The 26,860-nt window shown below is 36.8% G+C and overlaps 2 protein-coding genes and 1 pseudogene across 3 annotated transcripts; 2 read left to right on the forward strand and 1 right to left on the reverse strand.

Annotated features, from left to right (window-relative positions):
- Nucleotides 1-441: 441 nt before the first annotated feature.
- On the forward strand, nt 442-7,917 carry prkab1a (protein kinase, AMP-activated, beta 1 non-catalytic subunit, a). Of its 2 annotated transcripts, none has more exons than XM_005470371.3 (8): nt 442-570; nt 1,918-2,121; nt 2,248-2,417; nt 2,682-2,775; nt 3,342-3,456; nt 3,689-3,822; nt 4,010-4,078; nt 6,632-7,917. In XM_005470371.3, the coding sequence occupies exons 2-8, from the start codon at nt 1,972-1,974 to the stop codon at nt 6,707-6,709; spliced, it is 810 nt and encodes a 269-aa protein (XP_005470428.1). In that variant the 5' UTR covers nt 442-570; nt 1,918-1,971; the 3' UTR covers nt 6,710-7,917. The 2 variants fall into 2 exon arrangements, with proteins under 2 accessions (XP_005470428.1, XP_003440152.1); XM_003440104.4 differs by having other exon boundaries at nt 443-570; nt 1,939-2,121.
- Nucleotides 7,918-12,594: 4,677 nt separating this feature from the next.
- On the forward strand, nt 12,595-14,893 carry LOC100690524 (phospholipase A2-like; annotated as a pseudogene).
- Nucleotides 14,894-17,445: 2,552 nt separating this feature from the next.
- ppp1r3c2a (protein phosphatase 1 regulatory subunit 3C2, duplicate a) lies at nt 17,446-19,423 on the reverse strand. Its single transcript, XM_005470373.3, has 3 exons — nt 19,254-19,423; nt 19,029-19,112; nt 17,446-18,868 (listed from the first exon to the last, which is right to left on the reverse strand). Exons 2-3 carry the CDS (start codon nt 19,040-19,042, stop codon nt 17,812-17,814), a joined length of 1,071 nt encoding a protein of 356 aa, XP_005470430.1. The 5' UTR covers nt 19,043-19,112; nt 19,254-19,423; the 3' UTR covers nt 17,446-17,811.
- Between the last annotated feature and the right edge of the window lie 7,437 nt (nt 19,424-26,860).

A 26,860-nucleotide genomic window follows, 5' to 3' on the forward strand; every position in this document is an offset into this window, starting at 1 on the left:
TGTTGTATCAAAGGATGCCAGAGATAGGTCAAGTTGGAGGCAGGTAGTCTGCGGATCATCAAAGCTGAAAAAAGTGTTTTTCTATGGATTTGAAGGATTGCTATGTGCATTTTAAATATTACAAATGTTGCACAAGGATGGCAGCAAACTGCATTAAAGAAAAAAAAAAGTCTCATCCTTCTATTGGCTCATTAAACACAACTCTATATCCATTGTACTGACCCACATTGCAGGCTACTTGACTCACTCTTCCATCTAGTGTTGAGTACGTGACATTACGTCTGTCATTATAGAGAATTACATTATAAAAGGTTATAATAGTCGAACATTAAACCAAAAGATTTATTATGGATAAGAGCAGTTTATGAGACAATAAACGACGGTAGTAGTGATGGGTAATATTTTGCTTTTCACGAGGTCAGGGTGCATTAATATTTTGCATTTTGATGATGTGCGCATGCGCAACAGGGGCCGGGTTCTGCTAGAAGGATCAAATGTTTTTGTTTTCGTGTGGGATGGAAGGTAGCTGACAGGTCGATATCGATATCTACGACGGCAAACGTTTCTCAGGTAAACAAAACAACCCTGCGTTTCTTGTCGGTGTTTGCGTTCATTAGTTGGTGTCACCTTTTAAGTCGAAGCAGGTAGCAGGTTTGGGCTACATATGCTAGTAGGTTACCCAATGTTAGCTTTAGTAACGGTGTATTTCATAGCTTCTTTGGTAGATATCTCTTATAGCCTGGTGTTTATTTGTTATAATTTAGAGTATGAGGCCACAGGAAGTGGGAATGGAGCTTAGACGTTAAGATGAGCTAACATAACCGCAGGCATGTCACAGCCTTTGATGCTAGTATGTAAACACAGTGTTGATAAGAGAAAAACACGCTGCGCATACATGTACACACCTGTTTGACATCGTTTCCATAAATATCATCATATAACCAAAAATAGCCAAGTTATTCTAAGGAAACTGAAATGAGAAGGTTTTCATGTTGCACGGTACTAGAGTATTCCAGTAACACTCCCATTCAGTGGTATTTCCAAATACAGTTTCATACTTTTCCTAAAGTAAAGTAAACTGGCAGATATCATAACAGTAAATCAGTAAAACATCATTTGACTTTAAAACCTCCAGTGTCACTTGTGGGAGTGTTTCAGGTAGAGTTTTATTTCATTGTATAACATTATGAGGTCAATAATAAGTAATCCATTACTGTAAATATGGTTTCTGCTGTTCTTTTAAAAAGGTTGTCTTACCTTTACTTGTGTGTACTGATACAGCAGGAAGTGCAGATTCCATGATATTGTTCTATAAGTAAAAGAACAACAAAGTGTGTTCAGAGTGTTGGCTAGAAAATTGTTTTTTATTCTGTAATTGTATTTTTATATTGTAAATAACTGAGTGTAAGCTAAAAATGTAAGGAACAGCATTATATTTATAGGCCTATAAATGAACTGCAGTAATGTAAATGTATTCTAGAGACAATGGTATACTCAATCAAATACACTGATCCTTTAGGAATTAGGTATCATGCTGAAATACGTGTTTTATTAGGATCACATTTAAACTAACATTACAAGACAGTTGAACTTTGATAATGCAAGTGTTCAGGTGGGACACTGAAACATATACAAGATATCTGGTATTAATGTCTCAGGGATTGTTTTGGAGTCAATAAAGGAACTCCTAGTTGTTCAGTATGATACACTGAGAAATGGAAAAGTTGTAGTCTGCCCACATGATTCAGCTTGTTCTACTGCAGAAGTCACTATAAATAATGTTGGTACCTAAAAATGTCTGTTTTGAGATTTGCAGGCCTAAAAAGCAACATTTTTAACAGTAAGCCTTTAGCAGTTATAAATAAATCTGTAAGGTGTTATGTAGTCTCTTCTGAGTTTACGGCTTTCTTTACACAGCTGAATCAACTCTACTTGCAGTGACCTTGTAACAGCCCGCAAGAAGACAAAGCCATGGGGAATACAAGCAGTGAGAGGGCTGCAATGGGCCACGGGGAGAAGGCTCAGCGGAGGGACAGCCGAGGTATTAAAGAGGGCGAGAGGCCAAAAATCCTCATGGATAGCCCGGAGGATGCTGATATTTTTCACGGAGAGGACATAAAGGTAAATTGCGCTGCTCTCTCAGAGGCGCATATCAGGTAGAATTTATAGCCTTCTTGGCCCTGTAGATTTCTTCAAACTCTAATCCTTGTTGATAAACAATAGTCTTGTGTATGATATGCATTTCAGGCACCTTTAGAGAAAGAGGAGTTCCTTGCTTGGCAGCAAGACTTAGAATCAGATGACAAAGCACCAACTCTGGAACGACCGACAGTCTTTCGCTGGAAAGGAGATGGAAAGGAGGTCTACCTCTCTGGATCCTTCAACAACTGGGCCAACAAAATTCCCCTTATTAGAAGGTGAGAGCATGTTATAAATCTGAACATGTTTTTCAGGTAGACCTTGAATTTCTGGCTGTTTATCTTTTGAGATTTAAACTAGAGTTTTAACAGATTTCTTTTACAATATTTCTATTTGCATATGAGAAAGGTTTAGTAGAACTAGCCAAGGAGGCAAATCTATATATTATAGGTACATGTGATTTCTTCTTCTTTTTTAAATGGCTGGTTTAAATTACCTGTGTGCCAAATGTTTTCTTTTGTTTTGTTTGTGATCTATCAAAGTCAGAACACCTTTGTGGCAATTGTCGATCTACCTGAGGGGGAGCATCAGTACAAATTTTACGTGGATGGCCAGTGGACCCACGACCCAGCTGAGGTAAGCGGTTACTCTCGCAGTCATTTATAAGCGTATTTTACTTTTCTTACCTAGACCTCAACACAAAATCTGCAGCAGTTTCAGTTTTTAAAGGGATTGCAGCTCTGCCATTCCTGTAAAGTCTGGGTAGACAAAAGCATATATTCACTGATGCAGTATTATTATCATTGCATTATGAGTAATAACTTGTGGGTGTATTAAGGCCACTAGTGTAGGTTAAGATGAGCTGGCTTCATGACTGACTGCAGGCACTTATCTGAGTCACCTTATCTGATGTCATGCTTTAACAATAAACATCTTTTTTTCTCTCTTCAGAAATATAGTAACAAGTGTATAAAATATGTTAGCACACACATATGGTAAACAGGACAAATGGTGCAGTGGAGGGGCGTGACTAGAGGTAGAGTAGTCATGAGTGGACATTAGTTTAAGAGGCTCAAGTGGTTTGTTTCACATCATGATGCTTGTTAAAGCAAACAGTGGCCTGCTATTATATAAATTATGTCTTTCTGGTCTATACTTTTGAGCTTTATTTGTGAGTTTTATTGTCTCCTGTTTCCTAACAGCCTGTTGTAACCAGTCAGCTAGGCACAGTCAACAATATCATTCAGGTAAAGAAGACTGACTTTGAGGTTTTTGATGCGCTAATGGTGGATTCGCAGAAATGCTCTGACATGTCAGGTGAGTGCCGACAGCCACTTTTAATCTGTGCTTTTTTTACATTTACTGATCCAGACTACATGTATGGAAAGCAGGGGTATAAAGTGTTCAAAAAGAATCTTCATTCATTTTAAAGACCAACATTTTTGTTCCTGCCTTTTTTAATGGATGTCAACATTGCTGTTAAAATCTATAGGTTTGAAAATAATTTAATGTTCTTGTCATACTGTTCCCCCTTTTTTTCCCCCCTCAGACCTTTCTAGCTCTCCTCCTGGGCCATATCATCAGGATGCTTATGTCCCTAAACAGGAAGAGAAGTTCAAATCTCCACCCATTCTTCCACCTCACCTTCTACAGGTCATCCTTAACAAAGACACTGGGATTTCTGTAAGTAGCTGTAATCTGAGATGAATTTGGCTTATTCCCACTTTCCCCTGCCCCCTAAAAATAGAATAGAATAGCCCTTTATTGTCATTGTACACGTACAACAAAATTGTGAAAAAATGCATCCACAAGAATAAATAATACAGATCATTTATTTGAAATGTTGTTATTTTGTTTGTCATTGTTTCAGTGTGACCCTGCACTGCTCCCAGAACCCAACCATGTCATGCTCAACCACCTCTATGCACTTTCCATTAAGGTAAGGTTTCAGGGTGACTTTTAAGATTTTTGTGTTTGATGTTTTTCGGCAGCGTGTGGGAGAACTTGATCAGCTTTGTAAGCATTTTAACAGAAAGTATGCGCTGCTGCTGCTGCTTCTGCTTTTAGCAAGCTTGCATGTTGTTGGCACAGCAGATTGAATCTATGCAATGCCAAAAAGGCTGATAAATGGGACAGAAGAACAGATGAAGGACAGATAATTCTCCTTTCACAGGAAAAACAAACTTGCATTTCAAGATAGCCACAGCAAATGTCTGCATGTAAAAAAAGGAGTGGAAAACAAAACAAACTATGTGTATTTTCCATTTCAGGTAGCGGGTGGTCAGATATTCACTTTTTTCCATTTGGTTTCACCTGTAATGTAGTTAAGTAGTTGTACATGGAGCAGATAAAATGCTAAATACAGAGCTTAAACACATTTTTGAATGACTTTATGTAGGCTGTGCGATATGACCAAAATCTCATATCCCGATATTAAGACATCTATCGTCCGATAACGATATAAATCACAAAAATGTAACATTTTCTGTAAATTCTGTGAATGTCGGGCAGCTCGACTTGCGTGAAGTGTTTCCAGCTGGGCGTCGCGTACCTGGAGTCGAGTGTTTTAACTGATGCATGAAACGATACATTTTTAGACATAAGTTGTAACAGCCGCCGTTTTCTTTGTGAGTATTTATCACACAGCGTGCTGCGGGGAAAAGCCTGTTCGAACGTTTGAGTCTAAGGTTTATTTTTTAGCATCTGACGGCTCTTTTTTGCTTCTCATCCGTAAATACTCTGCATCTTTCACGTGATTCAGTTTATTTTGAAAAGTCTCAACAGGATCTTGAGCTTTATTGTGAAAGGTTTATGTGGAAAATAAACAAGCAGACATGCGGTGGTTTTACCGTCGTTGTTGCTAACGACAACGCATAAAAACAAGCGCTTCTCCGTCTGTAGTGTGGTTATATTAAACATAAGAGAAAGAGAGAACTTTAGGAAATTAATATAGCCACTACAGTGACCATCAAAATAATGAAAAAATATTGCCGTAAACAGTTTATTTTGCGACACCACGAAACAAACGATAGCGTAAAATGAAACGATAGACGTTTTTATATCGTCATCCGATATATATCGTTATATCGAACAGCCCTAACTTTATGTTCACCAATTTGACCTGTGAGAAAAACTTTCATTTTGGGGACAATCTGAAAGGCTCTATTTAAACTTAATCTTAATGACTGTTGATACATTAGTAATGCTGCTAAGTGACAATCTTGAATATGCATCACATTATTTCATTATGTCTTATGTCTGGTTGAGTAATCTGATTAAAAAATACTTCTGCTCAGACGGTTCAATTCTAGAAATTGCAGTGCTTTTAATAGCTTAAAACTTAACAACTAACAAATAAACCCTTTCATTGTATTCATGCTATATTGAAATCAGATGCAACAATAAATAGTCATAAGTACAGCAATGTCAAACAAAAATAAGGCATAATATAAAATAGCCTTTCCTCGGTCTTCTAGGAAGTCTTTGTTACGTTAGGAGGCAAAAAAAAGTTCTGACAGTATTGTTTCTCCTGGATGATGTAGTGTGTTTATGTGTGTGTTTTGTGCACCTCCATGTGTGTCTGTGTGTTTAAATGTGCTAGTGAATGAGTTACTGTGTGTGTCTGTAACCTTTAAAGGAGCATGTGGTGGCTGCAATGAAGAAAAGTGAGCATATCACCATTCTCAGAACTGAGGGTTGCTGCCACGTTTCCTACTGCACAAACAGACACTCTGATGGTGTAGATGTTAATAATTAATGTTAATAGTTAATGTTTAGGATAATTCAGTGTCCAGCCTAACAGTCCCAGGTCAGTGACTCAGAGTGTTACTGGCCGGTGGAAAGAAAAAAGGAAAAAAAGCAAGCTTTTATTTTTATAAATTTCTTTTAAATATATATTTACTATATACATCTGACAAATTGTTGTCAGAAGAGGTGATTTGATGAAGGAGTCCCACCATGGGCACCCATTCAAGTTTGTGAATGTGATAACTCGAGAAGAAGGTGACGCATCACCTTCAAATTGATACCATAAGTGTATTTATTAAAAGTCTCGGACGAGTTCGAATCTTATTGACGTCAACTTAAAGGTCAGAGGTCATGTTTTCTGAAAGTCCTGTTAATACGAGAAACTTCAGAACAAGGTGACGTAGGATTTTGAAATCAATACCATAGATCTGTCTACCAGGAGGCTGGTGGTTGCCAGTATTTTCTTTGTCTTTATGTACATTTATATGAGAGTCTGAACAGACTTGGGTGTGAACTGCAATTTGACTGGTAGGGGGAGGCATGCAACCATGATGCTGCAATTCTGGTTTCATGTGTGTCCTAAAAAAGCCACAGCCTTACCGATTGCAGCTTAACCATACTGGCTTATAGCATGGTGGAACTGTACATGGTAAGACTGATGCTACTGTTTCCATACTAGTTGAAAGCATGCATTGTGTGAGGTTTTAAGATGACTTCTCCTCTGTGTTGTATCTTTCTGTCACAGGACGGAGTGATGGTACTCAGTGCAACACATCGCTATAAGAAGAAATACGTCACCACCTTGCTTTATAAGCCCATCTGATGAAGCATTCTTTTCTATATTTGGAGCTGTTGTTAACTGTACACTGAGTGTACAAAATGTTAGCTACACATTTTTTTTTCCCCAAAAATCCAGTATATATTCCTTCCAGGTTTCACCAGTTAGATCCATTCTGACCAAAAGAAGCAGCCCTGAATAAGCCGAGGGAACAAATTAAGTTTGTAAAATGTTGACTTGATTTCCAGAAAAAATTTGGACTGAGGGTTATAGTAATTGCTTTACAGTAATGCACTAAAAGCAATACATACAAATAACAAATGATTCAGTTGGACAGCCACTTACTGGAAAACAGACAGAAAAGAGTTATTTTAAAGGAAGCCTGCTGTAAAAGGTAGTTTAAGTGATGATGATGCTTTTCCCATGCAGTACATCACATCCGATTTTTGTGTCATATATCAGCACAACTAACTAATAGCTGGATTGGATTGGTGGGTAAATGAGGTCACTGTGTTCACTTCAGTTCTGTGTTACTGTGTTTACTATAGGAATATTTAATATGTAACATAGACTATAGTAATTATATAGCACATCGTGGTTTTTGGGCACCTGTTTTGAAGCCTGAAGTTGGGTACTTCAAGTATTATTTCTTTCTTTTTTTTCTTTTCTTTTTTTTTAACTGGCAAACGAGTGGTGGTTGTGACACTTAGTCGTTACATACACAACAGTGCCCTTACAGTACCCTGCTTTTTCCCTAGTTTTACCCTGAATGCGAAAGTGAACATAATTTAGTATTACATAAGATGATTGAAAGCATAAACTCATTAGTAAAGTGTGTACGGTGGTCATAAGTCAATAGAAAAGTAGGGTTATTTTACTAATAGACTTCCATAAAATCTGACTTTTTTTTGCAATGAGTGGGCTTTTCCCCTGCTGGAAAGATTACAGGTTTAAAGCACTACTGCTTTTAATATACAGTCTTTGGCCAGCAACACCCACTAGCTTCATTTTAATAGCAAGAACTAACAAAGCATGCAGGGAGCCAGGAGTAAAGGGTAAGTGGAGGGATTTCATGATTCCTACACCAGTAAGTTTGCTTGGTTGGTTTGTTTGCAGTGCTCTGTGTATTAGTTTTGATTTGGCAAAGTCGGCTGATGACAGAAAGTTGACGGTGCTGTCTATGCCAGCTTGTCTTTTGGCATTTTGTTTGTTAACATCACATGCTGCAAAGCTTTTAGTGCATTTTAATAAAATGAAAAGTTGTGCTCTAATTAAGTAAAAACAACTTCACAGTAAAGCAGCAAAGAGAAAAGCACAGCTTCTCTCACACTTTGCTAAAATGAAGGAAATTTGGTAAATTATTTTTTCCAAAAGTTGAATCTGTTCATCTGGACGTAGCATTTGGTGGAAGAAACGTTTCGTCACTCATCCAAGTGACTTCTTCAGTCTCAGCTGACTGCAGGTTTCCCCAACCCTTATAAACAGTATATTTGCATAATGACTGAAACCAGCCCACTGAAGGAACAATGGGCTGTGAGGTCAGTTCCTTAATCATAATTATGCAAATTCCCATGACCACTTTCCTGGATGATTGAGAATGCATCAAGACGATAAATTATTTTTTATTCATTTCTTAATTTTATATTTATTAGTTTATTAAATATTGTTAAGTACCAAAATGACTACTAATTTATATATACACTATATAGTGCTAAGACAATTAAGGGAACACTTGAACGATTGTAACTATGATTTTTGCTGTGATTTTTGAATCCAGCCCCCGGGGGGTTAATGAGTTTGGTTTTTACTGACTGTTGTTAGGCCGTTTTGTTCTCAACAAACTACACAATGTATGTCAGTAAAGATTGTTTTACTTGAATACTTCATTCGTCAAGATCTAATGGGTAATGTAATTTTCCCCTTTATATTTGGTACATTTTGGTTTTGCAAAGTTTGGAAGGGAATGATTAAGGCAAGTGCAAATTACTTTAATTTGCACTTGCAAATGGTATTGAGTGATGCCCAAAGTGATGGTACCCATGTTTATATTGTGACTGAAAATACTGGCTCAGTAAATTCTTGTAACCTGCATGACAGTTTTAGATTAACCTAAACATTATAAGAGGTTAGCAACTCTGAGATTATGCACACTATTGTGCACATCTGTTTAGTATGGTAATGTCACTCCATTCCCACTTAATCTGCCTCTATTTGTTCCCATGACTGCCCTTTGTAGTGCTCAACTTTATCTTTTCTTAGCAGAATGTGGTAGAACATGAACATGTTTGTAATTAAAACAGACAAAAGTGTAATGACGCAAAATGATTACTAATACTGAGAAAACCTAATTGAAAGACCTCAGATAAGTACGCGCTGTTTTTGTCTTTCTTGTGGCTGAGAAGACCACAGCGGCACAATCAAGAATGTAAATGTTGAGGTCAAAGAAAGACAAAATGCACTGTGGTAGCTTAACTGTTCAGCTATTTATGTTGTTGTTTATTTATTTAGCGATGATCACACTGAGCACATTAAATAAGTTATGTTAACTATTCACCAATATATCTTTTTTTCCTACATTGTTTTGTTTGTTTTGTTGTGAAAACTAGTCTTAGTTGTGGTTATGACCATTCCAGTCAAAAGCTAGACAAGAGTTTAAAAAAAGAGAGAATAAACTTTTAATTTAGGGCATGTACTCCAAACAAACTAATGTATCGCAAGAGTAATATTTATTTTTTTTAAACATCTGTGTAGATTTATATAGGTGCCATCGCACACATCCTCCATCCTTCCTAACATCCTTCCTTCTTTTACTGATGTATTTTATCAAGAGTGACACCAGGTAGTTGCTCCCTACTGGTTTAGCTAATGTGGCATAGATCATTGTGAGCACCAGTTTCTTTCAAATAATGTTTCAGATCCATTATTTTGTTGATTTTTAAACAACCGCTCCTGAAAGTTGTGGTCATAATGTGTAAGCTTTTCTGCTCTGTGTATAATCTGTTGTTGATTTGATAGGGCATCAAGGACTGAAATATTTTTAAAGCTGTGTGAATCGAACCAACATCATTTTATCATCTTATTTTATAATTTTTGTGTCTGTGCATGATCACCATAAAAATGTGATGCTGATTATTTTGATTTTGACGAAGTCACATTTGTTCATGTTAATTTTGCTGTCAGGACTGACATAAAGGTGATTGTGGGATGTTACCATGCTAGACATATAAATCCATTTCAGGTAGTCATTTTAATCATTGCAATTTGCAAACCTTTTTTTCATTCTAAGAAAGGTATTTATTAAAGAATATGTTTTAAAAAATTATGTATTGTGTCATGTTTAATTTATAACACGACTGCAGCCATTTTGATCATTAGAGCTGAACCTTCAGTAACTGACTGACCTTTGTGCAGTTATTAAGCAGTCATTATTTATAAAGTGCATATTGCCTTCCAGTCATATTAGGGCCCCTGCAGAATTGGGAAAGTATTTGTCATTTTCAGAGGACACCTTAAAGTCATACACCTGCATGCGGAATGATACTAAAAGCTGTTTTATACCTGTGTAAAATATCTGCAAAAACCAGTGTTGCAACCATACGGTACATTTTTAAAGTTTTAACATGAAATATTATATTCATCAACATCTACCCTTTAAATATATCCTAAATTTCCTATATGGCCCCTCTTCAAAAAATAAATACTGCTGTTATGAATTCTGAAACGTGCCGTTTCCTGCTTTCTCCTCTACAGATTGTTCTGTTAATGCACTTTGCATTGAAACTCAGTGGTCTACACATCATCTGTTATCTACTGTATGTCATGTTTTATTTTGTTTTGGCTTTTTTACTTTATAATTGTTATGTAATTATTTTTAAAAAGTGTCTAATAAATAAGCATTTTACATGGCTAGCTGTGACGTTATTTTTCATACTATATGGGTAATAACTATCTGAAAGATGAGTGGAAACAAGCTTTGCTGGTTATGAAATGATGCATTTTCTAAACTGCAATCTTGTGTGCATCAAAGGAACCTTGGATATACAGTACTGTGCAAGTCTTGAGGCTTTTGGTTTTCTTGGAAAAAGGGAAAGGTGGAAATAGATTATTAAAATCTGCAAACATAACAGATTTAGCAAAAGCAGAGTTTGTACTGTTCTAACAAGCTTGAAAGTCAGTATTTGATCTGACCACTTTTATTCTTCAGCACACCCCCTGAACTCTCTTAGGGAAACTTTCTCTTAATTACCTTTTGTTTTCTGTCAAGATGAACCCACACTGCTTGAAGAATTTTGAGGTCTGGGCTCTGGGAAGGCCAATACATGACTGATAGCCACTAACACCACTGGCTAGAATGCAGCCCCAAAGCATGATGTAGCCTCCACTCTGTTTTAGAGATTGCTGTTTTACCTCTGTCCTGACCACCTCTTTACATAATGATGATTTGAACCAGAAATGTCACAAATTTAATCAATAAGACCTGTTGCCGCTGAGGATAAGTTTGCTTTTATCTAATTTGACATACCCCAGCCTTTTCTCCATCAGTGTTTCCCTTCTTTGAGAATGGCCTTTATGAGAACCACCATTCCACTGAGAACATTTCTGGTGAAGTTTCCGCAAATAGTAGATGGATGAACTAGGGACCTAATGCAACTCGTGTCCTGTTTCAGGTTTTAAGTTGTCTGTTATCTGTAGACACAACACTGTTTCATCTATTAAGTAAGGTTCCTTCTAACTTAAGGGATGATTTTGAGTGAGTCATAGGTCAGTGTTAAGTAGCTTAACAACCAATAAAAACATTCCTCTCAAAATGATCAGGTACAAGGACTAGACTGAAAATGAGTGACAATGCAACCATTCTCCAAAGAAAATCTTTGAAAGACCTTCAGAAAGTCAAGAGAGTGCTCAAGACCACTTTAAAAAATCTCCTTGGAAGAAAAATATGAAGAAATGGGGCATGGCTCAAGACTTTTTTCACAGTACTGTATGTTATTTCCTCCTTTGATAATAGTAATATGACCAATTAACTGGTTCATAGAGTCCATAGAGTCATAGTTATGTACATCAATGTACTTCTTTCGTTAGAACTGTCCCTTTAATTTGGTATACCGCAGCCTTTTGACCCATGAGCCCTGCAAATGTTTATCTGCGTGAAAAAAGCTCAGAAAGCTTATTTTCAATAACAAAAAATCATATTTTGGAAAACATTTATCCTGCACAAATAAATAAATAATTTTTTTTTATTTATATAGCACCTTTCTAGACAGAATCACAAAGTGCTGCACATAAGATAACAAATAATAAAAGGGTAAAAACAGACAATATAAAACAGGCAGAAATTTAACCAAAAACTGTTTTAAAAAACTGTTTTTGGTTAAAAAACTGTTTCTGTACATAGTACAACATACAAATCCAGGGGTACATATACCAGATGTTATCAATTATCTGTACTTCTAGGAGAATGTTATGGACAACAAATCATTATGAAAGACAGAATATGGGTGAAAGTATGACAACCTACAACCCACAAGTATTTGCTGATATTATAGTCCCTGGGGATTATAACAGTCTGGGTCATTTCTTCTGACTAATATTTTAAGCAATTAATAGACTTGAACAAAGATCCAGTAATTACCCAGTAAACAAAACCAAACGTTTCACTAATATTCAAATCCTAACTCAGAAATTTACAAAAAAACAAAAACATGATTACTTAACAGAAGCAACCACTAACACATCTACAGAAATCTGAACACAAGTTCCCCGAGTGTGAGAACGATTATCCTTTTTGGCATATGTTGGCTCTTGATGCTAAGAGTCTATGTGACCCTGTGTAGTATGAACAGCTGACAGACAGGGTTTCATACCTGATATATAAACAGGCCTGAACATAAGTGGGAGCTACTCTGGGATTAACCTCCTAAAATCCGAACTTTTCCACGGCATGCATTTTTAATTTCTCTTTGATATTTGGGCTGATTGGGACCTGATGAATGTAAAAACAAAGAATTATCAGATTTTTTTTAACCTAATTTTTGTTTCTAAGAAAAATGAGAGCCACATATGAGGATATTCATTTAAAATTTCAATCGAAAAGTACCAGTATAATGTCATCGTAAGTGGATATCAGGCCCTTGTACAGCAAAATTGAGTATTTTGGTCTAAATAACCCAAAATGTGATGTCCACATATGTGGACACCAGGTCCTAGGAGGTTAAACTTCAAGATGAATGTCCTCCAGACTGCATTTTTCTTGGCTCTAGGCCTCTGTGTTGGTGAGTACAGCATGTCTGTGGCTGTTAAGCTATACATATCATGAATAGAAACACATCCCATTACGGTATAAATCATAGTTCTACCCTGTGCTTGTGCTTCAGCCCAGTCCTTAGACTACAAGGCACTCAACCAGTTCAGAAATATGATCCTGTGTGTAATGCCTGATAGCTGGCCTGCTCTTGACTATGCTGATTATGGCTGTTATTGTGGAGTGGGGGGCTCTGGCACACCCGTGGATGATCTGGATAGGTAATGGGTTAGCCATTCTACTTAACACATAAAAAACCAAAAGAGGTTGTTTTTTTTTCTTTTCAGTAATCACCATTATTCACGTTTTGACTTGTAGATGCTGCCAGGTGCATGACCAGTGTTACACTGATGCTATGCAGCACCCTTAATGCTGGCCCATCCTGGACAATCCTTACACTGAGTTCTATGACTATAATTGTGATGACCAAAATAAAAAGATCACCTGTGGCAGTGAGTACTCAGAAAAGCTGATTGGCATTTAACTTTACAGTAGCACTTGTTGGCCTTCTGGTTACTGCAGAGTGATGTTAGAGCTCTTTATTTTCTCTTTTTCAGACAATAACAATGAATGTGAGATGTTCATCTGTGAGTGTGACAGAAAGGCTGCTGAGTGTTTTGCAAGATCACCTTGGAATCCTGAGCATGAGCACCTTCCCAGTGACCAGTGTCAATAAGACCTCTGCAAACAACTATATTGAACAAAGAATTTAATCTTTCAGATATGTTTATCTTTTTAAAAGTGATGTAACGCTCTTTCAGTGTAGAAATATAGTGATGGTTAACATGGGTAATGTGATTTAGTATGGAGCAGCCTATAACCATCCATAGCTTCCTACATTCACTAAATTGCCCAGCTTGGATTGTAGTTGTGATCCTGCATTGTTTCCTCTGTTATATGACATTTGCTGAAGTATAATCTTTAAAAATTATTGCCAATAGAGGGCACTCTGCTCTACTTGTTTCCTTTTGTGGCCAGCAAGAAAAAATTGAAAGGATATTATTGACATGGATTCATTTGATGTTTGGTCTGTGTTGGCTGGATTCAGTATACTATCTGTAACAGTCTCATTTTGTAACACCAAACTTAAACAAATAAAAACTGAACAGTGAAGTGAAGTAGCCTAAAGATCTCAAAAAGCAACACCTCTCAACAAATATAATGATCATTTGGAGAATGATTGATGTCAATGACTTTGTTTCACATACAAAGTCCTTGACATCTATCATTCTTGAAAGGCTTACAAAACCATTTCTAAGGCTTTGGGACTCCAGTGAACCACAGTGAGAGGTGGGACCTAATATCCATAAATCGAGAAAACTTGGAACAGTGGTCAAACTTGACAGGAGTGGCTGACCTACCAATATTACCCTAAGAACGCATGGACTAGTCATCCAGGAGGTAAAAAAAAAAAAAAAAACTTCCAGAAAAACATCTACAGAACTGCAAGCCTTACTGGCCTCAGTTAAGGCTAGAGTTCATGGAAATGTGATTCAATAAAAAGAATGAGACTGGGGGAAAATAGCATCCATGGGAGAGTTTCAAGGTGAAAAACACTGTTGACCAAAAAGAACGCAAAGGCTCGTCTCATGTTTGCCAAAACACATCTTGATGATCCCCAAGACTTTTAAAAAAATAGTCTGTGGAATGACAAGACAAAGATCAAACATTCTGGGAGGTTTGTGTGTATTACTTCTGGTAAGTAACACACAGCCTTTCATTGAAAAAACCCCCAAAACAAAACATTCTAACAACAGTCAAACATGATGGTGGTAGTGTGATGGTCTGGGTCTTCTTTGCTGCTTAAGGATCTGGGCGACTTAATTGATAGAACCATAAATTATTCTCTCTACGAGAAAATCCTGAAAGAAAATGTTCATCCATGAGATGCTTTGGCATGGCCTTAAATGATCCGTTCATGCTCAAAAGCCCTCCAATGTGGTTGACCTGAAACAATACTGGAAAGATGAGAGCCAAAATTCTTCGACAGTGATGTGAAAGATCCGTTTCCTTCTTTTTTGGCTACTTAGGGGTTGCCACAGCAGATCATCTTCCTCCATCTCATCCTAGCATCCTCTATTCTATTGCACTGGCACATCAAACTGGTTGTGCCAACCTTTGCATTAGGTTTAGCGGGCAGTTACTTTTTTTTACATTGTGCCAGACAAGTTTGGAAAGCTTTTTTTCTTATAATATATTAAATCGTATTTTAAAAATTGCATACTGTATTTGCTCAAGTGGTCTTTTTCTAATATAAAAATTGGTTTAATGACCTGTAACATATAAGTCTGCCAAATTTGCATTAAAACAAAACACACAAACTGGCAAAGGAAGCTTTTTCATAGCACTGCTTTCACAGCATTTTTATTTATTTAAAGATATGATACTTTGCATCAGGCACTATAATGTAGCATTTGTACCATATATAAATACACGATATACTAAATATACAAATACAAATAATTCTACTAAGACTTACCTCTAGTCATTTTGTGTACTATTACCATCAACTATATCAACTATTATCATTTAATCTTGAAAGAAAAAAATCGTTTGCCTTTCATTGTTGCAACTCTTTGGGTGACCCATTTTTCTGGACTGACTGAATGTAATTGTTATAGGTATAGACACGTGCACGTGACTTGAACTAATCACAGACACTATTTCCTATGTTTTATGCGCTGATTATGTGTTTTATGTCCTTATTAACACCATTGATCCAAGTACTCACGTTGTTTTTTTCCATTCTGGAAGATAAAGAAAGAAGGTAGTTTGATATAAAAATTAAATACATTTAAATTATTCCAAATAGATCATTCACTTTTTGTTGTTCCTATCGTAGACAGAGTTTTAGTTAATTGTGAGTTTATACCATGTAGGAAAAGCATAAATCTCGTCTACTTGTTTTTAGCAAGCCACTTCTGTTAGCTACCCAAAGCTCACTCTTTGTGATCACAGCTGTGGCTGCAGCCCACTGGATCAGTCTGCAGGCTATTGTTCAGACAACATGAGCTTTAGCACTGTAATCACCAGCAGCTGGTAGCTGGCTTCTGGCTACCATCCAGCTGTGCCTGCTGCTCTCTAAAAGATAAAATGAGAAAAAAAAGATATCGACCAGTGAAAAGCCTTTCTCAGACTTAATGCCTTGTGTGGATGTCTGCATACAGTCTTTTAATATTTATGTAGTAGTTGCCATTATCATGGTTCCTAAACAAATGACTATAGTGTTGATGGCTATGCCTTACTTGGACTTGTTGTGTGAAACAGTGTCTGAATTGATGAACAGGAGACCTTAATGTCCACACTGTTTCAATTTGGGGCTTCAGTATCTTGGACTGTACCCCAGGTCTCCAGAGATTAGACTGTGAATACTCTGTGCACTATAGAATGCAATGGGTCCTCAAAACTAAATGACAAATGAGGGTGTTTATCAGCAGCTTGCAAAATGACCAACATCCCAGTCCCACTGGCAGGAAGTTGTCATTTGTCACTGTTGTTTTCCTGTGACAAAAATACAAAATATAACATGCATCATCAATATGGGTAATTAATTTTTAAGAATGAAAATGTTTTTAAAGAATTATTTTGGAACCTTGATTCAGAGAATGTATCTCAGTACTGGAAAAATATACTTGACATTGTTGTTTAGCTTATCTTTTAGTAGGTGGAAGAGATGGGAAATATAATACTCAAATGATATAGTAAAAAAAAAAAAGTAAAATAAATAAATAGGTGCTTAAGGCTACAAGGTGTGAAAACCTGCTTCATCTGTGAATGCCCCACATGCAACACCCCAGCTGATACCGTTTAGCTGTGACAGTTTCAAAAAGTGTTTTTTTCTGGGAGCTGTCCTGTGTGAAAGGACAAAGAAACCAGCCCAAAGACTAGAATAAACAGAACAAAAGCAACAATAACATCCTCCCAGTGGTTTCAATATCTAATAATGACTCCACCCTTGTATGTACTGTAAACACAAACTCATGCACTATCCAAAGTACATGCTGTCCCTTATGCTGCCATGGTTACATGGTGTTTGCCACTCCAGTCATGTGCATGACAAGATGTAACAGTTCCCAGGGTGTTACTCAACCATTTAGAGCAGGTAAGTGTTAGGGTGTGTTTGAACACAACGCCCCATTCAAAGCTTGTCTGCAACCTCGCCCAGAAGATCTGTTTTGTTTTGTTAATTTATTCTTTCTGGTATGTATGACGCACAAGAGTGAAACACACACCAGAGCCAGAACTGAGGCCAGAGGAATAATGTCTGTGTGAATATACAAGTTCATTCATTGTGTTAGCTGTCATTACAAAAGATTTTTGGAATAATTACCTTTATCTGCTGATATATGTTTTTTCTCTTAAGCAAATTAAGGTCTCGTGTTTTTTGCTTTTTCCCCAGTGATGTTATGTCACGCTACAACACGCAGCTATGCAATATTGCACAGTTTACCTTGCCAAGGAGATGGACAAAAAGACAAACTATATTTTAAAATAATTTTAATCAAAATATCAAGTAAGACAAGTTTTCACATTTCAAAAGGGAAGTTAAGCTTAGGAGGTGGAGGTGCATTATGTTTGAATTGTTTCAAGGGTATATTACAGATCAACCAGCACTGTCCACTGAAAACCTCCACTAGGTTTAAGTAACTCTCCACCATTTAGTTTCAGAATTGAAGAAGTCTCTTGATGAAAATGTCTTCACAAAACTTAAAGAAGTCCAGTCGCTTTCTTTGCAAGCTTCTTAGACCACCATGTCCTGGATGACTGAGAATCTGCGCAGACATATACAGCACAGTAGATTTCATAAGCATGTACCCCTCCCTAAAGCCACTGTTTCTTAAATATTTTAAGTTAAAATAATATTTCTCAAGTCTGTGAAGAGGGTATTGGGTGATTTCAATTTGGACCCGTTTTCCAATCTTCCCTGAGTCTTCTGAATATACTGTAGATCAGGGTAGTTCTGCACACTGATCGACTTCTGTAAAGGCCACGACAGTGACCTGTGCTTTGAAAATGTGGGGTAAGAACGATTAGTGTTGCCTTGGTTGACATTTGATCTTTCTTTTTCCATCCAAACTCTGTAATTTTGCCCCCCGTTGTTGTCCCAGTGTAGTGTAGCACAAGGCCCTGGTCTGAAAGACACACAAAACTCAGTTCGCTCCCTTGGATCCATGTTGTGAGTTAAGCTTAAGTTGAAGCCAAAAACATCCACATCAGACCCCCCACAGCGATGTTGCCACAAGAATGTGCAAGGAATGTCACGATGGCTGCGCCAGGAGTCAAAGGTCACCCTTATGCACACATCCTTTTCAGTAGCAACATGGGCAACAAACACTTTACCACTTAAGGCGTACTCAGAAATGTTGCAGCTTTCCAGCTGTACTTTCATATCTTGCAAACGTGCAAGAAAGGCTTTCTGGTCCTGGGCCGGCTGAGGGAAACCCAACCGCAACTTGTAGGGATTCAGTTTATCTGAGGTTGACTGCTGGCCTTCCAGTTTGGCTGGAGAGGGTCTCATCACCAGGGTAGAAGTGGGAGACAAAGGTTCAGGAATAAACATACGCACAGCAGTAAGTGCAAATCCTTTGGCATCTGCAAACACAACTTGCTTCTTGATTTCTCTGCTGATGTGCTTGCGTAAACAGCTCCGAGTATTTTCTGGTGGTGAATGAGGGGAGGGCAACAATTGTGATGGTAAAGATGAAGTGGAAGGCAAGGATGGGTGTGATAACGGATAAGTGGTCTTCACTGGATAGTCAGTATGCTTACAAGGAGGCTTTGTGGATTTCAGGTGCGACATGGAAAACAGTTCATAAAGTTGTTGCTCCTGCCTGAGGCTCAGACACTTAGCCATTTCAACTGGATTCACAGCATGCTGGGGATGACTAAAGGCATGAAGAACTCTAAGAAAAAAAAAAGTCATAGGTTTAAAATCAGATCTATTTTTATATAGATAAATGAAATTATAGATATATTTTATCCTATATTTCAACATAAAAAATATTTTGTGAATTCTGATGTTAATACAGTTACCACATGGTTAAATATATAACAGTAACGTACCTTGTACAGCTCATTTTCAGGCTGTAAATGTGACACTGGAAGTCTTTTGTCTTTTCTTGAAAGCTGCAGTAAACTCAGTGCAATCTATAAATGCAAAAGAGGAAATATAACAAATAAAACATCTTAGTAAACCCAACAGTCAATGAATTAACTATAAACATGACGTGACAAATAAATGAATAAAATGCAAAGTGATTCAAATTTTTAAATGCAAAATATACTTACAGGTTATAACAGTAACCATATGCTTAATCAAATCCGCCACTTAGAAAGAGCACGAGAGCACCTCAGTTGCAGTCTGTTAGTGCTGTCTCTGGAGCTTCACTGACAAGTTTGAGAGTAAGGCGGCACTGTCTATGACACCATGCCTACATGTGGGTATACTTTAGCCAATGAAGTCAAGCTGCTTTCTTTATATCCTGCCCCTTAAGAACTGATATGTGAAAGGCGGTCTCAAAGTTTTCCTTTTATGGAATTCTTTTGTAATGGCCAAACTTTAAGTGTGTTTAATGGTGAAGGTGAACTAGAGAATGATTTCAGCTCCATCAATACAAATGTAACCTTTTAAATGATCTCTCCTTTTTACAGTTCAGATTTAAAATTATAGCAGACACAGGAAAGGCACTCATTTCTGAGATTATGGACAAGATGTATTGCTAACAGAAACTGTAATGTAAAGATAAAAAAGAAGTGACCCAAGCTTTAATATAGTTGTTGGGGAGAGCAACATTATTACTGTGCATGTATGGTGTTCTTTAAAAGTTCTGCTTGTCAGTTAAACATATAATACATTATAATCTTCTCACGTGTTAAATCATTAAATTATTAAGAAGTAATTCATTATCATTGCTAATGTTTAATATAGCTTTTCCTTTAGAATAGTTCAATCACATAAGTAGTTTTATACCTCTAAATTGCATAGCTTTATTTCTTAATGATAAACCTGGCATTAGGGGAAATGTTCCAACATGCTTTCTTTCTTGGTGAGAAGATCAACAATACTGATTGAGAAGCTGCTGTGCTTAGCTTAGCATGCTCAGTAAATGGTAAAACAGCTACCCTGCTCTTTTGGTACAGACTGTAACATGGTCAAATGCTAATGTCAAAGCTTTGAAAAACAAGTTTAGACTGAAACAAGTGTGGGAGTAACTGCAGTGCTGCCGTAGACAACTATTATGGAACATTTCACTAGTTAATTAACTTCAAGTTCAGACAAATCAAATTCCATGAAGTGAAAGTCTTGGTTCCAATAAATAGAGTACACCAAGTTCTGGGATTGGCATTTGCGAGCAATTACCTTTTCTTTTGTTTTTTTTAATAGAGTTGGCTCTATGTATAATTTTCCTTTTATGACCTCACTGTAAATTGGCAAGCTACAACCAAAAAAACCCCAAAACCCCCCAAACCTGTCTTGATGTACAAGGTAGGTTAGATGAAACAATGTTCTCTGTATGTAGCATGTTTTGACTTGCAGAAAGAGACAGCCAAGAGACAGCCAGTCTCTGTAGAGCGAACAATTGAGTCATGGAGAAAGAATGTTCCCAAAGAGCTGGCATACTCCTCGTACAGACTTTCACAGGTGACGTGAGGTCATGCAAAAGCAAAACTCAACAGAATCTGTGTTTAGTGGCAGTTTGTTGGTTGATCTGTCTTCTGGCATAAAAGCTATTTCACATCTGCACTGGATCCCTGAATTTGTACCTGATATTGTTGGAGGTAATAGAGCAAATAAGTGTCTACAACAAATTCTGAACTACAGCTTTATTTAGAATGCATAAATACACTATCTGATATTAATAAATGTGTTATTAATCCTTAATTAATGTTTCAGAGTGCAATAGTGTATCTTTTTTTAGGTTTTATAATACTCACTTTTGTATCAGATAAAATCATGCCCTGTTTTACCCAAGACATTAACATGACAGCTATGATGACTTAAATATATTTTTATTAGGAATGTACATGCAAGAATGTTCTAGAGGTCCTCATTTCTGTATCATAAAAAAACCTCAGAACTCATTTATATAGAGCGCTTTTGACTGCATGTCATACTTTAATGATACTTTCACTTTAACAATACCTTTATACAGCACTTTATTTTATACATTTCAAGCACTTCGTCTATCTCACATCCATGGTCAATTTAAAACCGCCAAATAAAAATTAAACATGTTCAAAACCCATAACAGGTGGGTTTCATACAAATACAACCAAACTGTTTATTTCTGGGAGTTAGAATACTTGAGGGGTGTGTGCTGCAGGTATTTTCAGACAATATCTCAACACACTCCTGAGTCAGTGAGTGACACATGCTACACAAAAAATGACCCCAAATATCTAACTAAATATCTAACCAGCTCTCAGTTACTCATAGACTGCCTGGAATGATAGCATCTAAACGGTCTGTTCTAACTTGCAAGATCAAAAATGGCAGTACTCCATGTCAATAAAAAAAAAAAATACCCCAAATAATCTTATTTTGTGTGCACTCTCCCATTCAAATTGCTTTTTGTTTTGTGTTTCTTTTTTGGGGCATATTCTAAAAAATGTGTTGCAGTGCAGTTCCAGGCATAGCTAAAGTTTTAAAAATGTAAAAGGCTTCTTAAAAAGCATAAAAGATGCTTGATGTTGGTGAAAGAGATAAACCGACTATTATGAGGTTTATGGTAAGTAACCTCATATTATAAAGCCTGCCGTGGATTATCACACCACCAAAAGAGTCCTAACATTTAGAGCATTCATATGAGTTCACTGAATGTTTTGTGCTTATAATTTAAGACATAAATTACAATAATAATATTAATAATAAAGATCTTATATGTGCTGAGTTGTAAACACTGTGGTGTTTACAACTATTTGCATTTTTAAATAAGGCCCCTATGTATCCACATACCTATTCTTACTATCTAAATGTACTGTACTCATTTATTTATTTTATATTAGAACATGGTTTAGAACATGGTTTAATCAAATCATACAATGCCAATAAGCAAAAAACTGTGTATTCATATGTTGCAATACCTATTTAAACTTTTCTTTTCCAAGAAACAGAAGTTAACCCCATCCAGGTAAATTTTCAGTTCCTTCCCACCAACGTTTCGCAGCACTTGGCCCCCTGAGTACAAAAAGCAATGCAATCGAAGAACCCCTATGTGCAAGTAATGAATAGCCAAGGTGAGAAAAGAAGAGCTTGAGAAAATTCATGAAATGCTTACATTTAAAAATTCACTGAACCAAATCAATTTCAGAATCAATCAGCATTTCAAATTTTTCCTGTGAACTTCACCTCTTTCTTATATGTTTAAATAATATATATTCACACTGTTGGCTCATATTTTGCAAATGCATAAAATCCTTCAGACATGTTTTTAGTTATTATGCAGCATGAACAAATCACAAACCCTTCATTGTTAAATGGACATACTTTGTTTTCCCTCTCTTATGCAAAACATTCTGGCCACTTGTCTTGACAACTCATATAAATTCAGTTCTTTTTTGATCTAGTAGTATCCCTGTGCTTTTAAATTCTCACCATTTCAAGCATATGGGTCACTATTCATAATTCAGAAAGTGTTGTCATAATGTGAATAGTAATTTTGTCATTTATATTAATGTTGTTTTCCCTTGTATTTTTAACTGTGGCCATTTATTTTGCATTACAGTAGCTCATCAGCCCAGCTGCACTCTCTCACCACACATGGATATCTGATAACATTATGAAATGCAAATGAAAGAAAAGCACAATCCCCCCCACTCCCCCTCCACACACACACACACACACACACACGCACGCACACACGCACACAAACGTGTCCGCACACACACACACACACGCACGCACACAATTGCGTGCGCACACACACACACACACACGCACGCACACAATTGCGTGCGCACACACACACACGCACACACACAGCCACAAAGCACTGCCAAAAGTAATGATAAAGTTATGACACATACCAACTGACTTCTGTCAACTGCATGCAGATGTTCAGTGAGCTCATAAATGAAGTCACAAAGAGTCATACACAGTGCCTCATTAATCCCAGTTTTTAAAGTGTCTGTCTGTCTGTCTGTGTGTACTATTGGCTTGACTACCTGTCTAGACTTCTTCTCGCATTGTGGTCTCATGTGGAGATGAGCAATATGGGTTTTAATTTATTTATTTAATATTTAGGAGTTCAGCAATTTTGTAATTTCACTCCAGCACTCACTTTCCCTCATAAACATCCATCATCTGTCAATAACAGAGTATGGTAAACGTGAGCGGAACTTTGTTTGTTCCAGTACAAAACCTGGCTGCTTGAGATGAGCTCTTTAACCCTTAATTTCTTTTTAAGTTATTCCTTGCTGGATTTACTGGTGTGTTTGGGGATATTATTGTGTTTATAGTAAATACTCTTTTAAATGGTGCAGAATTTATTGTTGAATGAATCAGTGATGGCAAGTTTCCCTGCCTCTAAGGAAATCATGATATTTTCACCATCATACTTAGCTGTTGGTTTGAACTCTCTCTTAGTCCGTTCCGAAGAGTCACAAAACATATCCACTGCATATCCTTACAATGTTTTTTTTTCTTAACATTTTCTCTCACATGTTTATTGTCAAAGTGTTTTTTATTTTGTTTTTTATTATCATAAAAAAACTGTCAGTATCTTTAAACTATTTTCCTTACTGTAAAATACTCTAAGTAATTTGAAGTTCTTTTTAAAATTCGTATCTAGACTCAGACATATATATATAAATACCAGACGCTATATTGCAGAGGTTTCAATAACACAGGTTCTAGATTTCAGTACTAATCACTGGTACTTAATCTGAAATCTCAGTGTATAAACATATAGCAGTGTTCTCAAAATTTAAAAATAGTTCCAAAATTCCAATTTTATGTGTTTGTGTTTGAGAAATTTATTATCCAGCGACTTGTATTTAAAGAGGTGGTCATGTATTAGTTTTGTATTATTGTAATAGCAGTTGTTTGGGATTCTGTTGGATAACAATGCTGCACTCAGTTGGTATAGTTTCTCTGCATTAAAAATAATGATTAAATCAAAAAGAACATGGCAGCATGCCTTTGGTTTTCGAAGTTCCATGTGAACAAACCACAAGACATCTGGACCAAAGTCCTCTTGACAAACGAGACCAAAATGAAAATGTCTGTCCATAATGCAGAACACCATGTTTGGAGGAAACCAAACACAGCATGTCATCACAAACACTCCCTACCAACTGTCAATCATGTGAGCGATTGACAGTTGGAGAGGTGATCATTTTGAGCTTGTTTTGCAGCCACAGACCTGAGCACCTTGCAGTCAACTGAATCAAGCATGAATTCCTCTGGTATCCTAGAGTCAAATGTGAGACCATCTGTCCAACAGCTAAAGCTTGGCAAAATCCAGTCATGCGCACCATGATCCTAAGCAGATCAGCAAATCTGCAACATAATGTCAGAATAAGAAACGAATCAAGGTGGTGCTGTTGCCCAAATGCCTGGAAACTTCAGTGACCTGAAGCACAGGCCATACATAAAGAAGAAGGGGTCAAATACCAACACAATTACCCGAGAGACTGATGAAGTCATGCAGAAAACAACAACTTTGAGTTACTGTTGCTAAAGGTGGTTCCACAAGCTACTGAATCATAGGTTAAATACTGAACCATAAGCAGACAAAATTACTACAAAAGTATTTCTTGTACTCTTGTTCAAAAACAACATATTACAATCTAAAGATCTATAAATCTCCTTATCTATGAACTGTTTCTCACAATACCTTGTGGGTTAATTTGATTTGTAAAGCTCTCTTGGGAACACCCATATGTTCCAATGTGGATGTTTTGACAACTAAGCTGTAGAATTAAGTTGTTGCATAAGCAACCTTGCACATTCATGTCAAGGCTTGAAAGACATTATTGGGATGTTCTGTTGTCCTTGGGCATTAGTTCCTCACGCACAATTTAATACAAACAGGACAAGTAACGAATGAGGCAAGATGATAGCTTCTATTGCGGAGTCGTGAGTTGTTCCATGCAGTGAACTCATGAGTAAAAGTATATTTAGTCAACACTCAATTCATTTACTGATATACTGTGCTTGATGACAGGTTTGATATGTGCTTAAAATTCTCATCAACTGCCAATAATATTAATAATGATAATTAATTCTTTATGAATATTTTTATTGTTATGTTTTTTATTCATATGTAGAATGTAATTGAAAGTTATTGTAATATGTATGTTTAAAAGCTTTCCTAATTTATACTATATTTTAGTAGTAAAAATAATATTTTATTCTTAATAGACTTGTGTTTAAAATATATAGTCCCTAAATACACTGTGAAAACCACTTTGTCAGTTATGCCGCTTAAACACTTTTGAAGTTTTAATTTTAAATCTAAAATGCCTCAGACACTTTTACAGGCTCAAGTCCATTCTGGGTAAATAAATAAATAAATAAATTCATCTGTAATAATAGCATCTTCAAAGTCAAAACTTTATTTCTTTGGAAAAAAATACCATCTTCAAAGCCAAAACTATATTTCTGCTGGCAGAACGATTAGGAATCCGCTTTTAAGAGGAACGATGAGAGGGGCTGATGTAAGCTTGCAGGGGTAGAGTAGCAAATTGCACACTGTAACCCCATTACCACCCTTGGCTGACTGAAGATAGCACCCTGCAGGACCTCTATCATCATTTGTGCTAACTTCCTGTACAGTCAGTGGGGGGGGGAAGGGAGGAGCACCTTCCTGCAGGGAAGGAAGGGAGGACTCCGTTCACTGTGAAAAGCAGATGAACTTTAGTCTTTATGTAACATGGCTCATTTAAGTGTCATCTTCAGATGTTGCTGGGACAAAAAAATAAAATCCAGGCTATTAACAGCGAAGATGCCTGAGAGAAATTGTTATACTTTCTTGAACATATAATTATTTCTTTGTGACTTTCTTTCTCTGTAATGAGGAGCAATGTTAAATTAAAAATTGCAATGTTAAATAAAAGTGAGAGAATAAATAAACTAGTAGTGTTGATGCATCTAGTGATTACAATACAGCTAGGCAGTTAAAAAAATAAACACAGTTTAATGACAGAAATAGATTGCATGTAGGATTTTAACTATTTAGCTGGAATACAGATAAAACTGATAAGCATAATGTCATCTGCAAAAAAACAAACAAGCTCAAAACAACTATATCTATCAGGGCTGGACTGGGACAATCGGCCCGGGTATTTTGACTAGAGACCGGCCCACCAGGTATTATAGGAAAAACCATAAAGCCTTTGAATGAAAACAAACGCTGTTGTGACAGTGATGTACACTGTCTTGTTGGTATATATGGTATGATTTCTATACAGTCCACTTAAGGACATCTTCTGGTTTCATCTTCATGTTTCCCTCTCACCACATATCCAAACCGATATCATGACCAGCAGCTTTTCAGCTGTGGCTCCAGCAAACATCAGCTGATACTAGAAAGTAATATTAAATAAATTCTAACAACAGCTTATCAAGCTTAAATGTGCTGCTGTTGTTTAACGTGACATCCGCTGGTTTCCTCTTTCTGGCGCAAAGTGGGCAATAAACAAACAAGAGAGACAGGACTTGCGACAGAAAAGCCGATCCCACTGATCATTGATCAGTTTCATGATTGAAGGAGCAACGGGAGAGGGAGGGGGAGAGAATGAGAGAAGAAGAGGCAGCTGTGCAGCGTAAAGACACAGAATAACTCAAGCTTTGTGTCTTTTTTTCATTCTAGCTGAAGTACGGGACAAATCGCTTCCTCTTCACCACCGCCAGTCCAGCTGTGATATCTATATAACTATCTCTATCTATATAA

This window comes from Oreochromis niloticus, linkage group LG7, assembly GCF_001858045.2.
Source record: "Oreochromis niloticus isolate F11D_XX linkage group LG7, O_niloticus_UMD_NMBU, whole genome shotgun sequence".
Lineage (NCBI taxonomy): Eukaryota > Metazoa > Chordata > Actinopteri > Cichliformes > Cichlidae > Oreochromis > Oreochromis niloticus.

Bases quoted from the DNA above. Each gene is read 5' to 3' on its own strand.
- prkab1a (XM_005470371.3), top strand. From the start codon at position 1,972: ATGGGGAATACAAGCAGTGAGAGGGCTGCAATGGGCCACGGGGAGAAG. The intron at 2,122-2,247 runs GTAAATTGCGCT...TATGCATTTCAG, and splicing joins TTCACGGAGAGGACATAAAG to GCACCTTTAGAGAAAGAGGA. The intron at 2,418-2,681 runs GTGAGAGCATGT...GATCTATCAAAG, and splicing joins AAAATTCCCCTTATTAGAAG to TCAGAACACCTTTGTGGCAA.